We start from the raw sequence: 18,208 nt of genomic DNA, 5'->3' as shown, positions 1-18,208 counted from the left end.
TGTGTGTGCAATATTGGAATAGTTTGGAGATAATGATTGATTGTATAAGCATGACATTGCACCTTGTCAGAGAAAGCAGCATCTCTGAGGCAATGATTTGTTGCCAGTAATATTGCTGAAATAGAGTGGCCTGCCCAGAGTCTCAACCAGAACCCAATGGAACACCTTTGAGTTAGAACATTGACTTCACTGCAGACCCCAGCATTCAACATCACTACCTTCTACGGTTTCACCTCTTGAGGAAGAATGAGCTGCCATTCCTCCACAGACACCTTATTGAAGAAGTTGCCAGCAAATTTCAAACCACCATAAATATGAAGGGTGGACCTACCCCATGTTAATATCTACTAATAGGTGTCTGGTACTTTTGATCAGATAGTGTAGCTACATTATGAAGCAGGTCTCTTTGTGGATTCAAAATTAAAAACAATTATTGTGACAGATATAGTAATAGAGAGATATCAGTAATAATGTAGGCTTAGCAGGTTTGAAATTGTCAGTATATTTGTGTGTGTTGAAGATTTTTAGAATTTTGTGTGTACCATCCGAACACGGCAAGTCCCATATTTTGGGAACATTTCTTGTGTGGGGAATTGACAGATTTTAATGGAAATGTTTTCTTTCTTTCATAACATTGAAGTTACACCCAGTGCTGAAACTTGCTGAAGATGAATGTCTCTGCTGTTAAGTGTAGAATTTTTAGTGTGTGCACCACATTCTCAAGTTTGTGCTGAAGTACTGAAGGATATTGTTAGTGCAATAGTGGATGAGTGCACAAAGAACTGCATGAGGAAAGCTTTATGTCTGATATGTTTTCGAAAAGCTGTTTTTACTTTCAAGTTTAGAAACATCCAGATCTCATTTGTTTATCCCATGTAGCTGGGAAGATTGCAGAATAATTACCAAAATGTGGAAATACTGTGTTTATAGTGCACAGCACTTGGGTTTACCACTGTTCAGTTAGAACTGGTAAAAAATAGATGGATTGAAATGTGTACATTAGTAAAAACACTCTGTGTCAAAGCATTCCTTGCATTTTGATGTGGATGAATATGAACAGAATTCTGCACACACACTTTTGACAGTGTTAACCGTTTCTACTGCTAAAACATGTGCATGAGAACTTCTGTGGAGAATTAGCAGATCAGTTACTAACTGAAAATGTTATTGAGAATGGCTACGAGTAGAGCCTGAACTATTGCATCAGATTTTTGTGCAGGGGCAATATCTAATGCTAACACCTACACAAAATGTGGAAGTGAGAGACTCATTTCCTTTCTTCTGCAACTGTTTTAATGTTGTAGGTAAATAATTACATCGAAGTTTCACAAATATCAAGATATTTAAGTCTCTCAGTGTGTCCTATATGTATGAACCAGCAAAGTCAGCATTTCATGTTGATACAATGTGAAGGGACTTGGCTAGAATGAATTAGTGCATAGTAAAGCTTCATTATATTAGGAGCACTGTTGTGTATGTGTGGGAAACATGTACAGCGGGGAAGACAAAAGGGAAGTATTAGAAACCTTTGAAATGAAATTTGGTATTACAGGAGGCTGTTGGGGGTCAGATTGATTGATCAAGTAAGGAGTGAAGACATCGTGACCTGAGTTAACAAGAAAAACTGCCTAATAAAGAACAATGAATTGAAGGGGTAAAGTTATTGGCCACACATTACAATGTGATTCTTTGCTGAATACCGTTATTGAAAGAGTGGTGGAAGGAAAAAATCATAAGGGCTGGTCTAGATACAAGTAAACCTCAACAAGGCACATCATAGATGATGTGGAGTGTTGCTGTTGTGGTGGAACAAAGAGGATAGCTTTCAAGTGACAGGAATAGAGAACTGCATCAAACCAACCTAAAGCTTGTAGACTGAAACACTGTATGTGTATTACTGTCTGAATAACACCTGTGTTGTGGAGACAAGAACAGTACTGATGGGGTCACTTATAGATACATGGAGAACATTGGACGCAAGGGATGAAAAAAGGAGAAACTGATATGATTTGTCAGTCTGTCAAGGGGAGAAAGGGGAGGGCTGAGATTTTTATTAATCAGTTTAAAATATTCGGATGTAAAAAGAAGAAGAAGAAGAAGAAGACATGGATACGATTGTGAATTTTAGTGCAGCTGAAAGTGTGCTGCATTGTACAGCAGATAATGGAAATATGTCCTACATTGAGGCAAAATACTAACAGATCAAAATTAACAGGGTGGAACTGCAGTTTAGGCTAATTGTTAGTGCTCTGAGGTAATGGAATGTTACATATGAGAGGCACCTTGTCAGTATCACAAAGACTGGAGAGATAAGGAATAGGTGAAATCAGTCAAGAATGAATTTGGTCAGTTTAATATATCTGAAGGGGGAAAAAGGAAGTGATGTCAGCTTGATGTTTTAGATTTATTATACCATAGCTTGGTAAATGGTTACCAGGTGGTGCACAAGCCTCCATTGGAACACGATAAACTCAAAATATACAAAATAAGCAAAGAAATATCTTGATTGTGTAATCACTAGTCAGAACAATGATACCACTGGAAAAACTTATGAGAGACCCAAGTTGACATTAAACAAATTGCTACAGGGTACCTGTCTTACATTCTTTACACTATGGACAGAATTAATGAGATCCTAATGATATCATTAAAGAAATTCTTTAGGGTACCGGTAACTGGGATGTGATGACAATGCTTGGATCAGCCCAAGAAAAATAAATATTGGATTAAGTAATTTCACACTCATTTAGCAGTTCCATTTGGCATTCCATCATAGTAAAAATAATGATAGCCTTTTTTGAATAACTGTAGAAATTCAAGAAAATAAACTTACAATTTAATGCTTGAGGATGGAGTTTGAACTCAGTGTTGGATGCTTAAAATTCATTTAATATTTATTGACATTTATTTACATTAGAGTATAGTTTTATGTTAAGAAGTTAAAATCACAGCACACTCACAGACTAAAATGTGTTTGCAAGGAACAGAGGCAAATAGGGTTTGCTCTAAGCAAGACACTTTTGCAGTTGTATAGGTCATGTTACTGTTCATTCCAAAAGGAGCAGAACATTTGGCATTAAAGACCACCAAATTTATTTTATATTTATTGTGGTAGAAAATAAATTCAGATACACCTCAGGGATGCTCCTAAGCAGGTAGCGTCTCAAATATTTTTAACTTTTGCTCACAAAAAGAGTATACAGCTTATAATAGAGAGGTATATTCATGTTATATGACTACTGTAGCACTAGTAAGCAGCTCAATAAATGTATTGAGCAGAGAAAGAGGTCTAAATGATATGGAGGCAGAAGAAATAGACGCTCTGCTGCTGGATAACTGGATACACAGGAATTCAGTGAAATGAAGACCATACTAATCATTAGAGATTCATATACTTAACAAAATATGCCCAAAGGCAGGCTTGTTTTCTTATATGCCATTCTAGCTGAAAGGATGACATTTTCAAACGCCTGTATTTGCTTAGTAGAGAAAAACTGTTCAGAAATGTCTACAGCCTTAGGATTAGAGCTACACAAAAAACATTCCATTTTATTATGTTGTTGCTTAGTGGCGCTGTATTGTAAAAACATAATTAATAAGCCAGAGGATCAGTTAGATCATGATAGCCCCACCTGCTGACAGCATTTGAAATGGGGCTATGTAACTGCTGTTATGAGCTGTTAAACATTAAACTGCTAAATAAAGGAAATTCTTGTAAGCGCAATGAGTACTGTGTTGGCCCAGCTGAGATCTCTGGTGTTGTCAGGATGACAGTGTGTGCAGTGCGGTGGAGCAGGACAGTTGGTGCGTTGGATGCTAATGACACAACATTAGCGGAACAAGAATTCATTCATTAAAATTTACAGTCACATATTCTCTTCTGTGTCGGCACCCAGACTGCCGGTGGTGCTGTGTCACAACTTCAGAAGTTGCTGATGCTGTCTCAGTGAACTGCAACGGGCATCATCCTCAATTTGCAACTTACATAATCACAGTGGTATTGGGGTGGTAGGCATCATGGGCAAATGGTGTAGTCCATTTGACAGGCAAGGCAGACTCGGATGGAAACTGCAAATTACCAGAACACCCTTGTTGACGTCAAAGAGGTTGTGATTAGGTGATCTCTCAGCAGCTTTGCCTGGTGTGGAGATTGTCCACAGCATAACCCATGCAGCAAGGAAGGTTGGGGATGTCGATGACTGCATACAAATATCATTTGGTGACAGCAGCGGTTAGCATGCATCCTGAATATTGGGACATGTCTATAACGCGTTAAGCACTATCAATTCAACTCAGCAAGCTGCAGGTAGAAGTCTCCAAGCCTTCTCATCAGTGGTTGCAAGGCCGGCAGCTCACAGCATCAGTCTAGTAGACCAGATAATGGCAGTCTCGGAGGTGGAAATCGTCTGTGCGCATTGCAGGCTTGGCTTCTTAGTTGGTTTGATGCAGCATAAACAATGAACACAAAAGCCCAGAAGTCTGAATATTTATTACTACTGGTTTGAGGCAGTGACATAATGTCTGGTCAGTGACAAGCGAATGTGTTCTGGACTCATCAGTGCTCTTCACCACACACTATTTCGCAAAAATGGCTTCAGGGCTTCAGCTTACTGTATCAGCAAGCTGATAGGTGTTCTTGTCAAACTTCTACTCTCCCATACTAAATCAATCTTAGCTGCTATAATGACATGATGGCTTCTTCTCACGTAGGTAACAAATCTGCCGAGTTTACACTTAAAGCTTCTTGCTCGCTCTGGGTGAGGCAATCTCTTCGGAACTTGTTCCAAGTTCCACAATGTTTGCTTTGTGCCTGTTTGATTTTGACATGAGGAGTTGGCTGGAGAGGACTTTGAAAACATTTTTTTACATTTTCTATAACATGTTACTGCTATGTAACAGTACTTTATTCAAAAACTGAAGAGTACTGAAGTTCAAATACCCAATGAAATTTAAATTTTTATTTATCGCTCAAAAAAATATCAGGATCTTTGAAAATGATGTAACAACATTCCATCTCCATTCACTTCTTCCTTATTCTTAAAATGAAACTAAGCGAATTTGAATTCTTCGCAGGCAGCCTGAATTTTGCAAGTGGGCCTTCAATGTCCCACGAGGAGCGCCATGTTTGGAGAAGTGGAATAAAATACCTGATGACACAGACATTCTTGTTACACACACACCACCAATTGGTCATGGTGATCTATGCTGCTCAGGTGTGCGTGCTGGCTGTGTGGAACTGCTAACAACTGTTCAGCAGAGAGTGAAGCCAAAATACCATGTTTTTGGACACATCCATGAAGGTAAAATTATTAAGTATATAATTACAAACATTTTAACCTGAATTCCAAAATCATTGCCCTCTTGAAACAGCTTTTATGAACACATTCATTTCAATTTGTAAGCATATATTATTAAACAGAAAATGCCTTCTAATAATTGTCAGTGTTAAATATGTCTAGTAAGTTGCTAATGATGTCATGCAAAGCAGTTTCATGCAAGGATAGGAGAAAATGCAAAGCAGTTTCATGCAAGGATAGGAGAAAAAAAATAAAACACACACACACACACACACACACACTTTCTGCTAAATTGAGATGAATTTCCACAATTTGAAACAGTATTTGTCATGTTCTGTGAATGACAAATTAAAGTGAACTTTTTCTTTATTAATTTTTACAACAGTCATACTTCTTGTGTCAGCTATGTCCACCTTCAGTGCAGCACTTGAAAATTAGTATACAATCAACTATTAAGACAGAAATGTCATCATTACACAACAGCAATATAAAAGAATCTGAGCGAAGTACAGTAAGGTTCAAAGCTAAAAGAAAAAATAAGGACAAAATGTGAAGAAGGGTTGGAGAGGCAAAGAAGATGAGGAGTATACCCTTGTCTGTACTTGTGTGCCCATGCTTGAATCAAAAAATGTTGCTTGCAAAATGCTAAAGAAAGAAACAGTTAGGGGCATGAGAATCTACAGGTCTGTGAAGTAAAAAAATGGAACATGGTAAAGATATCCACATGTACATGACTACTCTGCAATTCACACTTAAACAGAGTGAGGTGGTGCAGTGGCTAGCACACTGTACTCGCATTCGGGAGGACGATGGTTCAATCCCACTTCCGGCCATCCTGATTTAGGTTTTCCGTGATTTCTCTAAATTGCTCTATTCAAATGCCGGGATGGTTCCTTTGAAAGGGCACGGCCGACTTCCTTCCCCGTCCTTCCCTAATCCGATGAGACTGATGACCTCGCTGTCTGGTCTTCTCCCCGAAACAATCCAACAATTCACACTTAAGTGCTTGGCAGAGAGTTCACAGTACCACTTTGATTTTTTCTTGACTGTTCCATGCGAGCTCTGATTTTTCTTGTTTTCTCACAATTGTGGTTTCTTCTTACATGGGTGGGAATCAACAAAATATCCTCACATTCAGGGAAGAGAGTTGGCGATTGAAATTTTTTGTAAAAATCTTGCCACACTGAGAAACACATTTCTTTTAATGATTGCCACCCCAACTTGCTTATCATATCTGTTACATTCTCTCCCCTATTTTGTGATAATGAAGATTGAGCTTTTACCATGTCCTCCATCAAATCTATATGGTAAAGAGCCCATACTGCACAACAATACTCCATAAGAGGATGGACTAGTGTAGTGTATCATAGTGCAAGTAGTCTATTCAGTAGATTTGTTGCATCATCTAAGGGTTCTGTCAATAAAATACAGTCTTTGCTTCAACTTCTCAATAATGTTTTCTCTGCGAAGTACCAATTTCAGTTGTTCATGGTTGTAGTCACTAGGTATATAGTTGAATCAGTATATAGTTGAATCAATACAACATTTTAATTTGTATGGCTTATTGTGTAACTGAAATTTAACAGAATTTTTTTTAAGGAATGTGGATTGTGTAAATCATTTGTTAATATCACTTATGTTTCAATTGATGACTTCACAGCAGTTAGTATGAAATGTGACCGTTCTATCAAAAATCATGAATGCCACCACACAACATCCAATTTGATCAGAATATGCTTGTGAGGAACTGTGTCAGAAGCCTTCTGGAAATCTGGAATAAATTGGAGATCCCCTGTGGACAGAGCTCATTACTTCTTGTGAATATAGAGCCATTTGTGTTTCATGGGAACGATTTTCTGAATCCATACTGGCGTTGTCAGTAGAATGTTTTCGTGAAGGCATTTCATAGTGTTTGAACACAGTATATGTTCCAAAACCCGACTGCAAATCAGTGTCAGTGACATGAGTCTAGAATTAAATGGATTTCTTCTGTTTCGCTTTTTTGTGTATTGGTGTTACCTGTGCAACTTTCCAGTCTTTAGATACAAAACTTTTGTCATGTGAGTGGTCGTATATGATTGCTAAAAATGGAGCTATTTCATCAGCATACTCTGAAAGGAAACCACCTAATTTACAAAGACCAGAAGACTTGCCTTTATTGATTGACATAAGTTGTTTCACTATACTGAGGGGGTCTACTAGTAAATTACTCATATCGGGGTAGCTGTCCTGGATTGAAATTCTGTAACATTTTCTGCATCTTCTTTGGTGAAGGAATTTCAGAAAACCGTTTAGTAACTCCGCTTTAGTGGCACTGTCATGGATAACATTACCATTGCTATCGTGCAGTGAAGGTATTGTGTCTTTGTGCTTGTATACTTTACATATGATGCGAATCTCTTATTTTCTGCCAGATTTTGAGACAATGTTTCATTAAGGAAACAACTGAAGACGTTTCACATTGAATTCTGTGTTTAATCTCGAGCTGCTGTAAAACTTAGCCAAACTTGGAGATTTTGTGATCTTTTAAATCTGGCATCTTATTTTGTTGCTTCTGCAGCAGTGTCCTACCCTGTCTTGTGTACCAAGGAGGATCTGTTCCGTCTCTTGTTTATTTGCTGTATATGAAACTCTCAATTGCTGTTAATACTATTTCTATGAATTTAAACCACATCTGGTCTTTGCTTAAGTAGTCAAGTTTGGGAGAAGTGGAGACTATCAGGAAGGTGGTAAGCAAATTTCTGTCTGCATTTTTAAATAAGGCACCATATTTTATGTTTATTTTTTGTGGAACTGGATGTTACAGTATTCAGTCTTGTTACAATGACCTTGTTGTCAGGAATAGGGAGGGGTAACAGGCAGATAAGGAAAAGTGAGCTGTGAAGTCTAAGCATAGAAGTAGCATTATAAGTAATTACATCCCTTTAGCCTCTTTCTAAGCGAAGCCAGACTTTGTTCTAGAAACAAACTGGACACAGATGAGATAAATGTTGTTATGCTGTATGGCAATTCTTGCCTTAGGTACACTCTATATAAAACTGTGTGTGCAAGCCACTTATCAAAATTTGGTTTGTTATAGTAGTTGCTTCCCACAGCAATTTGGGGTATATTGGTGTTAAAACTGAAAATGACAGGTTTTAGAAGATAATTTTCAGGTTTTATTTTGGAGTTGGACAGAGTACAAACAAGTGGTGATGCAGGCAAGGAGAAGGCAAGCAAGTTACAGGTTCCCTAATCAAGATCAGCAGTACTGGGAGCAGGTGTGTTGTTAAAGAAGAGTCATCCACAAATAAACCAGCTAAAATGTTTGCATTCAAATATTTCCTTTTTCACTTAATTGACTGTAAATTGCACCATAACCTGTGCTATTCATGGGAAAAGGAAAAATTTGAAGAATATTCCTTCATATCTATTACCTGATGACTACTTTTAAATTTATCCATTTAAGAGGAGAACACATACAGGGCAGTTCTATGTTGGCAGTGCTAATTTCCAAGGAGAAAACTATTTGGAAACAACTGTAACATGTATGAACTACTGCTCATGCATATTTCCAGAAATGGTGGTATATAAAAAAAAAGTTATTGTAAGAAAATACAATTTGTGTTTAATTCTATCCAGCAATTTTTACAGCTGATATTTTGTTGCTCCATATTTATCATCTGATTAATGGCTGCATGTGTCTCTCTTACAGATATTTTGAAAATCAGTATTTCATGCGTATGTCTCTCATTTGCAATTTGAATTGATTCCTAATCTCTTCAGAACATCAGCTTTTGATATTCCATAATTAGAAAATAGTTTCTAATACTCCAGTTTTGAAAGCGTAGTAGCACATGCACAACATTTTTGTTCCATGGTCCCACAGTTGAATTAAGACTTTCAGTGAGATTTTACGAAGATCCCTTAGGTGATCATTTGCAACATTGTTATGAGAGTTTTATAATGTTCGCAACTGCCACTAGAGAAGTGTTTATGAGACAGCTTTTCTCACCCGTAATCCATAATGGGTCCGTTATACTTTTCACGAAATTTGACATGTTGCTAACTTTGAACTTTTTTTTCTTCCATTGATCTTAAGGCAAGGGTGACAAAATCTTCTGTATTTTCCAGGATCTCCCGCATTACTTCACTTTTTTTATTTAATCCTCCTGGCTCCTCTATTGCCCATCAAATTCTTGCATATATTTCGTCAGTACTCACTGTTATGAATTTTAATCGAGTGAAGTACCATCCATAGTTGAGATTCCCTGAACGAAAGATTCAAAAAGTTTTCACATAATAATTGAAACTATTTTTTTCTGTTCGTGCTTCTGCGGAAAGAGTACTGTTTGGCTCTAGGTAATGTGAGGAGAGGAGAAAGAATGACATAGCCTATGTGTCTTGAGGGTTCATGAGAGAGGGAATACTTACTTGTTTCCCATTCATAACTGGCTTGCCTCATACCTATCAGCAACTATGGTATGAGTAATCAACGGACGTAACAAGGACTCACAAAAGTGGATTGTAGAGAAATTCACGTTTAAACATACTTGTTATATTATTTATTGCTCCATTGACTCAGAAAACACAACAATATTTCACAACACTTCAAAAGAGATAGTACTGATGGGGTTCGTTTAAGTTGGCAGGAATCAAAAATGTAGGACAGTCAACATGAAATGTACTGATTTGTGTAGTCACTAGGCATCTAGTTTTCTAGTGCACAAAAGTCTGTGTGGTGAAAACAGGAACAGAAAAAGTTGGGTTAAAAGATTTAAAAATACAAAACAAATTAATATGCCAAACCTAAGTAAAACCATAGGCTTTGTATTAAACATCCCAGGATCTCTTGTGAGAAATAAGCATACTGATCAGAGAAACAATAGTACCCTAGAACTGATTAAATCAAAGTTTACCATTGAAATCCACCCCCAGGGGGTCCACAACTCTTTTGTGGATACGTGCGTAGCGAGCACGGGACCCCGAGCTAATGTGGCCCTCCTTCCTTTCCGGGCTGCATACCCTCCCTTTCCGCATCCTTCCCTGTCCCCCATCTTCGCCCCCCCCCCCCCCCCCCCCCTCACCTCTGGCTCTTTCCTTCCCTTTCTCCTCCTCTGGGAGTATGATTTGTGCCTACGTCCGGAGACGGACGCTTGAAACTGTTACAAATTCCTTGCTTTCTGTACTTGCCAGTCTTCGTCCTTCCTGTGTCCTTCTCTTTTCCTTCCCTCTTCTCTTTGCCCTTTTCTCCGCTTCGGTGTTTGAGACCCCTCTTCTTTCCTTTCCCTTTCTCTTTTTTCTTCCCTGTGCGTGTCTGAAGGCCGACCCACGCACTTCCATGTGTAGCCGGTGACGGGGCAACACGTAATTCCCCGCCCCGGGTAGACAGGTAGGACACGTACGTACCCCCTGGTAACGGCCAGGCCCAGGGAGGGGTGATTACCCGAGCTGATACCTTCCGAAAGTGCCGATTGGTCCCTCCGTCCGTTTGTCGGGAGGTGTGACCTGAGGTGTGAACAATCACCTAAGGCGGGAGTGCCCTCAGAGAGGGCCCCCACAAGGGAGGAGCGCGCCATCGGAGACGCCGGTAATCATGGGGGATTCTTCCGCAATGGTTTCCTCACCTTCCACTGTGTCTGCTCACAAGTGTAAGTTCACTGAGTCTCAGCCACAGACAGTTCTTCCATCGTTGCCGCAGTTCCTTGTTGTTTCTCCGTCTGACGAAGGTCACGACTTCTCCACGGTCAACCCTTTCGTTATTCAGAAAGGTGTCGACGCAATTGCAGGTCCTGTAAAGTCTTGTTCCAGATTACGGAATGGCACCCTGTTGTTAGAAACAGTCAGTGCCCTCCAGGCACAAAAATTGCTGCGTACCTCACTACTACACACCTTCCCTGCCCGGGTGGAACCGCACCGTACTTTAAATTCCTCGCGTGGAGTCGTTTATATACGCTCCCTCGATGGATTGTCTGACGAAGAAATTCAGCACTACCTGTCTGACCAGGGCGTAACGGCTGTTCATAGGGTTATGAAAAGGGTTGACACGAACATCATTCCAACCCGCACTGTCTTCTTGACATTTGACAAAGTTCAACTCCCATCGAAAATCAAAGCAGGCTATGAGATAATTTTCATTCGCCCTTACGTCCCAAACCCTACGCGTTGCTATCAGTGTCAGCGGTTCAATCACACCAGCCAGTCCTGTTCCAATCCGGCCAAATGTGTTACGTGTGGCAAGGATGCCCATGAGGGTGCTTGTCCACCTCCATCCCCTCGCTGCATCAACTGTATGGGTGACCACGCTGCTTCCTCTCGAGATTGCCCCGTTTTTAAGGATGAAAAGCTCATCCAGGAAATTAGGGTGAAGGAAAAGGTGTCGACCTTTGCTGCTCGAAAATTATTCGCCAGTCGACAGCCCACCGTGCCTCAGACAGGAAAATACAGCACTGTCCTTGCTTCTCCTCGGCCAACAGAGGAGGCGGCCACGCAAACTTGCTACCTCACCTTTAGTGCCACGTCGCCCATTCAACCTCACCACGTTCGCCTGCCCACTCTCTGGCTCACCCTTCGTCGGGTTCTGCTAAATCTCGAGCCCAAAAGTCAGACACCAAGACTTCGAAAAAAGAGCATACTCGTGAAGAGTTTTTACGTACCGCAAATTCACAACCATCGGTTCCTCCTTCATCTAAACATCATACTTCCAAGAAGGCTACAAAGAAACCCAGTTCCTCTCCTTCTCTGCTGAGGCGTGTCCCATCTACAGCACCACCTGGTGGAAATCGCCCTCGGCCGTCTTCTGTGTCGCCGAGGCGCACTGCTGGCGGCCGATCAACCGGCCGATCGCTGGTGGCAGGAGCTGCTCCTGACCAACCTATGGATCAGGATCTTCTGCTTTCGGCTGAATGCCATTCCATGCTGTCGGTCGCAAGCTCTGAGCAGTCGTTGAGTTGACAGCGACCTTGGTCACATTCCTCCATTTTCTGTTCACCCTATGTCCATTATCCACTGGAATATCCGCAGTATTTGAGCCAATCGGGATGAATTGTCGATCCTCTTACGATCCTACTCGCCGGTCATCTTCTGTCTTCAGGAAACAAAGCTGCGTCCCCATGACCGCTTCGTTCTCCCTCATTTTCAGTCCGTCCGGTATGATCTCCCCTCTGTTGAAGGCACTCCAGCACATGGAGGACTCATGATTCTTCTCCATGAAACTCTCCATTATCACCCAATCCATTTAAACACTTCCTTCCAAGCTGTCGCCGTCCGTCTTTCCCTTTCCGGATACACGTTCTCTCTTCGTACTGTATACATTCCATCGTCCACACCAATGGCACGAGCTGATCTCCTTCATCTTCTGGTCAGCTACCACCCCCCTATTTGCTGGTTGGGGACTTCAATGCCCACCACCCGCTTTGGGGATCTCCACATCCTTGTCCACGTGGCTCACTATTGCTAGACATCTTCCACCAAGCGGATCTAGTTTGCCCCAACACTGGGGTCCCTACATTTTTGTCTGCCTCCACGATAAATTTATCTCATTTGGCCCTTTTGGTCGGTACTGTTCCGCTAGCTCGGCGCTTCGAATGGTTCGCCCTTGATGATACACACTCGAGTGACCACTTTCCATTTGTCCTTAGACTGCAGCCTCAACTGCCATACATACGCTGGAAGTTTGCCCAAGCTGATTGGACACTTTTTTCGTCTCTAGCGACATTCGATGACCGTCACTTTCCCAGCGTCGACGATGAGGTCACACATATTACCGACGTTATTCTTACAGCTGCGGAACATTCAATACCACGCACCTCCGAATTGCCCCAGCGCCCCCCAGTTCCTTGGTGGAACGAGGCATGCCGTGATGCAATACGTGAGCGGCGACGTGCTCTCCGCGTTTTCCGCCACCATCCTACTTTGGCCAACTATATCCGCTATGCCGTCGTGTCATCCGCGATAGCAAGAAGGCAAGCTGGAAATTCTTTATTAGCTCATTTAACACCTTCACTCCCTCCTCGGAAGTTTGGAGTCGGCTTCGACGGTTCTCAGGCGCGCCTAGTTTCTCCCCAGTCTCTGGGCTCACTGTTGCGCATGACACATTAGTGGACCCCGTCGCAATTTCTAACTCGTTGGGTTAGCACTTTGCTGAGATTTCGAGCTCTTCAAATTACCCGCCAGCGTTTCTCCCGAAGAAACGTGCAGCGGAAGTGCGATCTCTTGCTTTCTCCTCTCAAAATCGCGAAAGCTACAATACTGTTTTCTCCATGCGGGAACTCCAACATGCACTCTCTTCTTCTCACTCCTCTGCCCCAGGACCGGATGGTATCCACATCCAAATGTTGCTGCATTTATCAACCCATAGTCTGCGTTACCTTCTTCGCCTTTATAATCGAATTTGGACCGACAGTACTTTTCCCAGACGATGGCGGGAAGCTATTGTCGTTCCTGTTCCGAAACCTGGAAAGGACAAACATCTCCCCTCTAGCTATCGCCCCATTTCTCTCACGAGTAATGTCTGTAAGGTTTTGGAGCGTATGGTGAATTACCGTTTAGCGTGGTGGCTGGAATCCCGCAGTCTTTTAACACCTGCCCAATGCGGATTCCGAAAGCATCGTTCTGCAGTTGACCATCTTGTTGCTCTCTCCACTTATATCATGAACAATTTTCTCCGGAAACGCCAAACAGTAGCAATATTTTTTGATCTGGAGAGAGCATACGATACCTGTTGGAGGACAGGCATCCTCCGCACACTGTTCTCTTGTGGCTTTCGAGGTCGGCTGCCCCTTTTTCTTCGCGAATTTATGGCAGAGCGCACATTTAGGGTGCGGGTGAACACTACTCTCCCGTACTTTCTCCCAAGAAAACGGGGTACCCCAGGGCTCCGTGCTGAGTGTTGTACTGTTTGCCATTGCCATCAATCCAATTATGGATTGTCTCCTTCCTGATGTCTCGGGCTTTCTCTTTGTGGACGATTTTGCGATCTACTACAGCTCTCAACGGACCAGCCTTCTTGAACGACGTCTTCAAGGATGTCTCGATCGCCTCCACTCTTGGAGCATTGAAACCGGCTTCCGTTTTTCTCCCAGTAAGACCGTTTGTGTTAATTTTTGGCGACGTAAGGAGTTTCTTCCGCCCTCCTTACATCTAGGTCCTGTCAACCTTCCGTTTTCAAACGTCGCTAAATTCTTGGGTCTTATGTTTGACAAAAAACTGTGCTGGTCCTCCCACATTTCCTATCTTTCGGCTCGCTGTCTGCGATCCCTTAACATCCTCCGTGTCCTTAATGGTACCTCCTGGGGAGCGGACTGAGTGGTCCTTCTCCGCCTCTATTGCGCCTTAGTGCGCTCGAAATTGGACTATGGAAGCATAGTCTACTCCTCTGCTCGGCCGTCTATTCTTCAGCGTCTCGACTCTATCCACCACCGTGGATTACGTTTAGTGTCTGGAGCTTTTTACACCAGCCCTGTGGAAAGCCTTTATGCTGAGACTGCGAGTCGTTATGCTATTCATCTGTCTACCATGCCTGCTAATCCAGCCCATGACCTTTTTTTCGATGCCTCCTTTGATGTAGGGTATGCAGGCTGCCCCTCCTCCCTACTACCACCGGGAGTCCGCTTCCGTCAACTGCTCCATTCTCTTTCCTTCCGCTTTCCTAAAACCTTCTTCACAACTTGGGGTACAGCACCGCCTTGGCTCCGTCCCCAGATCTGCCTGCTCCGTGACCTTTGTCGATTCCCCAAGGATGGTACCCCTTCACTTGTTTATCGTCGGGCATTTGCTGCTCTATGTGCACAAATGACAGACGCCACATTTATTTACACCGACGGCTCGAAAACATCGTTAGGTGTAGGGAGTGCCTATATTGTTGGCGACACCCCAAATCACTTTCAGCTTCCCGACCAGTGTTCGGTATATACTGCGGAGCTTTACGCTGTTCTCCAGGCTGTCCACTACATCCGCCGCCATCAGCAGATACAGTATGTTATTTGCTCAGATTCTCTCAGCTCTCTCCTCAGTCTCCAAGCTCTTTACCCTGTCCACCCTCTGGTGCAATGGATTCAGGACTGTCTGCGCTTGCTCCACATGGGGGGCGCTTCGGTGGCGTTCCTCTGGCTCCCGGGACACGCTGGTATCTGTGGGAATGAGGCGGCCGATACAGCGGCCAAGGCTGCAGTCTCTCTTTTTCGGCCAGCTATTCAGTCGATTCCCTTCACCGATGTACGGAGCGTTTTATGTCGTCAAGTTGTTCTTTTATGGTACGCACATTGGTCGACACTTCCCCATAATAAATTGCGGGACGTGAAAGCTCTTCCTTGTGCTTGGACCTCTTCCTCCCGAACGCGTCGTCGGGAGGAGGTAATTTTAACTAGACTCCAGATAGGGCACTGTCTTTTTAGCCATCGAAATCTTTTAAGCGGCGATCCTCCCCCACTCTGTCCCCACTGCTCTCAGCTGTGGACGGTAAGACACCTTTTAATTGAGTGCCCCTATTTTAATCCGTTACGCTCCCGTCTACAGCTATCGCCTGATATATCATCGATTTTAGCAGATGACACACGCTCAGCCGACCGCGTTCTCAAGTTTATTAGTGCCAGTGAAATGACGTCAGTCATTTGAAGCTTTTTTTGGGGACAACCAACCCCTTTCTGAAGTGGATTTTTAAGCCTTCCTTCTGCTTTTAGTTCCTCCAATTTTATGACTTTCATTCCCATTGCTGCTGGTTTTCAATTTCGGTTTTTTACTGTTTCCTAAGTCACGGACCGGGCGCTAATGACCATAGCAGTTTTGCACCCTAAAACCAAAACAAACAAACCATTGAAATCAGTTTCGATTATAATTGCAAGGGATTTTTTAAATTCGTGCAGGAAGATAAAAAGCTGCAGAGATCTGGAGATTCTGTAAAGAAGTACTTGTATGGTAAATACAATATATAGGCCTATGTGTAAATTTGTTAAAGATGATTGTGATTATATTTGTCTATTACATGCCTTGAAGAAACATTTTCATTAAATTATATCCATTTTTCATTCCATAGATGCAAAAATGAGCAATTCCTTTTAGGAGTGGAGCATGACAGAAAACATAATGTAACATATTTAGAACACTTGATTATGCCAGTTTCTGTATTTATATCTTTATTTATATCTTTGTCACACATTCCAAGGAAATAGGATGTAGTTACACAATTCGAATTTATTGTGACAGTTTTCCTTAAACTGTCCCTTCATGCTAGTTATGACTATCAGATCAAATATTTTCTGGACATGGCTGTCCTTGACATTAGAGTGGTGATATGAATGTCTCCTGTACACAGATTTCTGAAAACACTCTGCTGCCTCTATCACCTGTCTACATGACACCTCTGACAGTGAGAAATTGACAGCATTTAGGGCACTAGCCTCCACCACTTGTCCATTGGGTCCAGTTTCCCCGTTCCCCATATCAAATGCCTCTGGTTTCAGAACGCATCTAACAAACAATGCCAATATTTGATTTCCAAAAATATTTTAGTGCTTGCATTTCAGTTGTGCGACTGGATTTTTGATTTTCTTTGAGAAAGGTCCAGTTCATAGTAATTGAACGAAGGTCATGGAGTAAAACAGAAGTAATATCTGGTTTTCCCCCAGGAAGTGTTATAAGGCTACTGCTATTCCTGATTTACATAAATGATTTACGAGACAATCTGAGCACACGTCAATCCATTCCTGATTTATATAAATGATTTAGGAGGCAGTCTGAGTAACCCTGTTAGATTGTTTGCAGATGATGCTGTCATTTACCATCTCATAAAGATATCAGGTGATCAAAACCAGTTGCTGAATGATTTAGACAATATAAGTGACAATTGACTCTAAATAATGAAAAGTGTTAAGTCATCTACTTTGCTGTACTATTTATTTATTTACTCTTAGTGATACAAGTTATACGATGAGATCATTTCGATGTTTTGCCAATGTTAAGCATACATCTTGGCCGGTATGACATGTCCATATGGCATCTTGGAGCATAAATGTCTTTTTGTTATGATGTGATCACATTATTTATATGTTTACTTTTTATTTGGATGTTCTTATAAAATTATTTTTGGGCAGCTTAACCTCCAGTAAAGCTGTCAAAATATCTTTATAAGATCATGCAAGTAAAAAAGTAAACTTATAAACAATGTGATCATATCATAATACAAAGACAACCAACATTTACACTCCAAGATGCCATATGGACAACATCATAAACTTAAACATAACCTGATAATGGCAAAATCCCAAAACGAGCTTGTTGTGTAAGTAAGTATACTGATGAGCCAAAGCATTATGACCACTGCCCACCACGACATTGGATGCCACCACGTGACATGGTAAGAAAAGTATGTAAGTGGAGCAGACGCAGACAGGAGATGGAGATCACTCTAGCAAAGGTATGAGCTGCAAATGGGGAAATCCATTGAGATAACTAACTTTCACAAAGGGCAGATTGTTATTACACAGAGCTTATGAACGAGCATTTACAGAAAGAGGTAGGACTGCAAAACTACAGCACTAAATGGTTGGACATCCATGACTTTTCACAGAATGTGGGTTTTGGAGGCTTGTCTGCTGTATAAAGTAGGATACTGGTGATCTGTGACATCTCCGCTGAAAGAGCACAGTGCTGGTGCACGCACGGGTGTTTTGGAGTACACGGTTCATCATATATTATTGAACATGGAGCTCCACAGCATATGTTCACATGTTGACCCAAGGACATCATCAGTTACAGTTGCAATGGGTACAGGATGACACCATTGGGATTTGACTGTTGATCACATTTTTGTTACAGTAAGTCAACGGTCATCTCCACAAGCGCAGTTGTTGAGATGAATGGTTGCTCCACACGTGCAGTGTGCCACAGACACAGGTTGTTGGGAGCAGTATTATGCTATGGGAGACTTTATCCTG

The 18,208-nt window shown here is 41.9% G+C and overlaps 1 protein-coding gene across 2 annotated transcripts in view; it reads left to right on the top strand.

Moving 5' to 3' along the window:
* LOC124612656 (metallophosphoesterase domain-containing protein 1) overlaps positions 1-18,208 on the top strand; it is an 81,703-nt gene that overhangs the window by 59,127 nt on the left and 4,368 nt on the right. For both annotated transcript variants that reach the window (XM_047140973.1, XM_047140975.1), the window contains exon 4: positions 5,074-5,300. In XM_047140973.1, coding sequence (XP_046996929.1) covers positions 5,074-5,300 — 227 coding nt within the window. The remainder of the gene's footprint in view (positions 1-5,073; positions 5,301-18,208) is intronic.

Source organism: Schistocerca americana, chromosome 4, assembly GCF_021461395.2.
Source record: "Schistocerca americana isolate TAMUIC-IGC-003095 chromosome 4, iqSchAmer2.1, whole genome shotgun sequence".
NCBI classification, from domain to species: Eukaryota; Metazoa; Arthropoda; class Insecta; order Orthoptera; family Acrididae; genus Schistocerca; species Schistocerca americana.
This window is presented reverse-complemented; position numbering and strand designations above follow the sequence as displayed.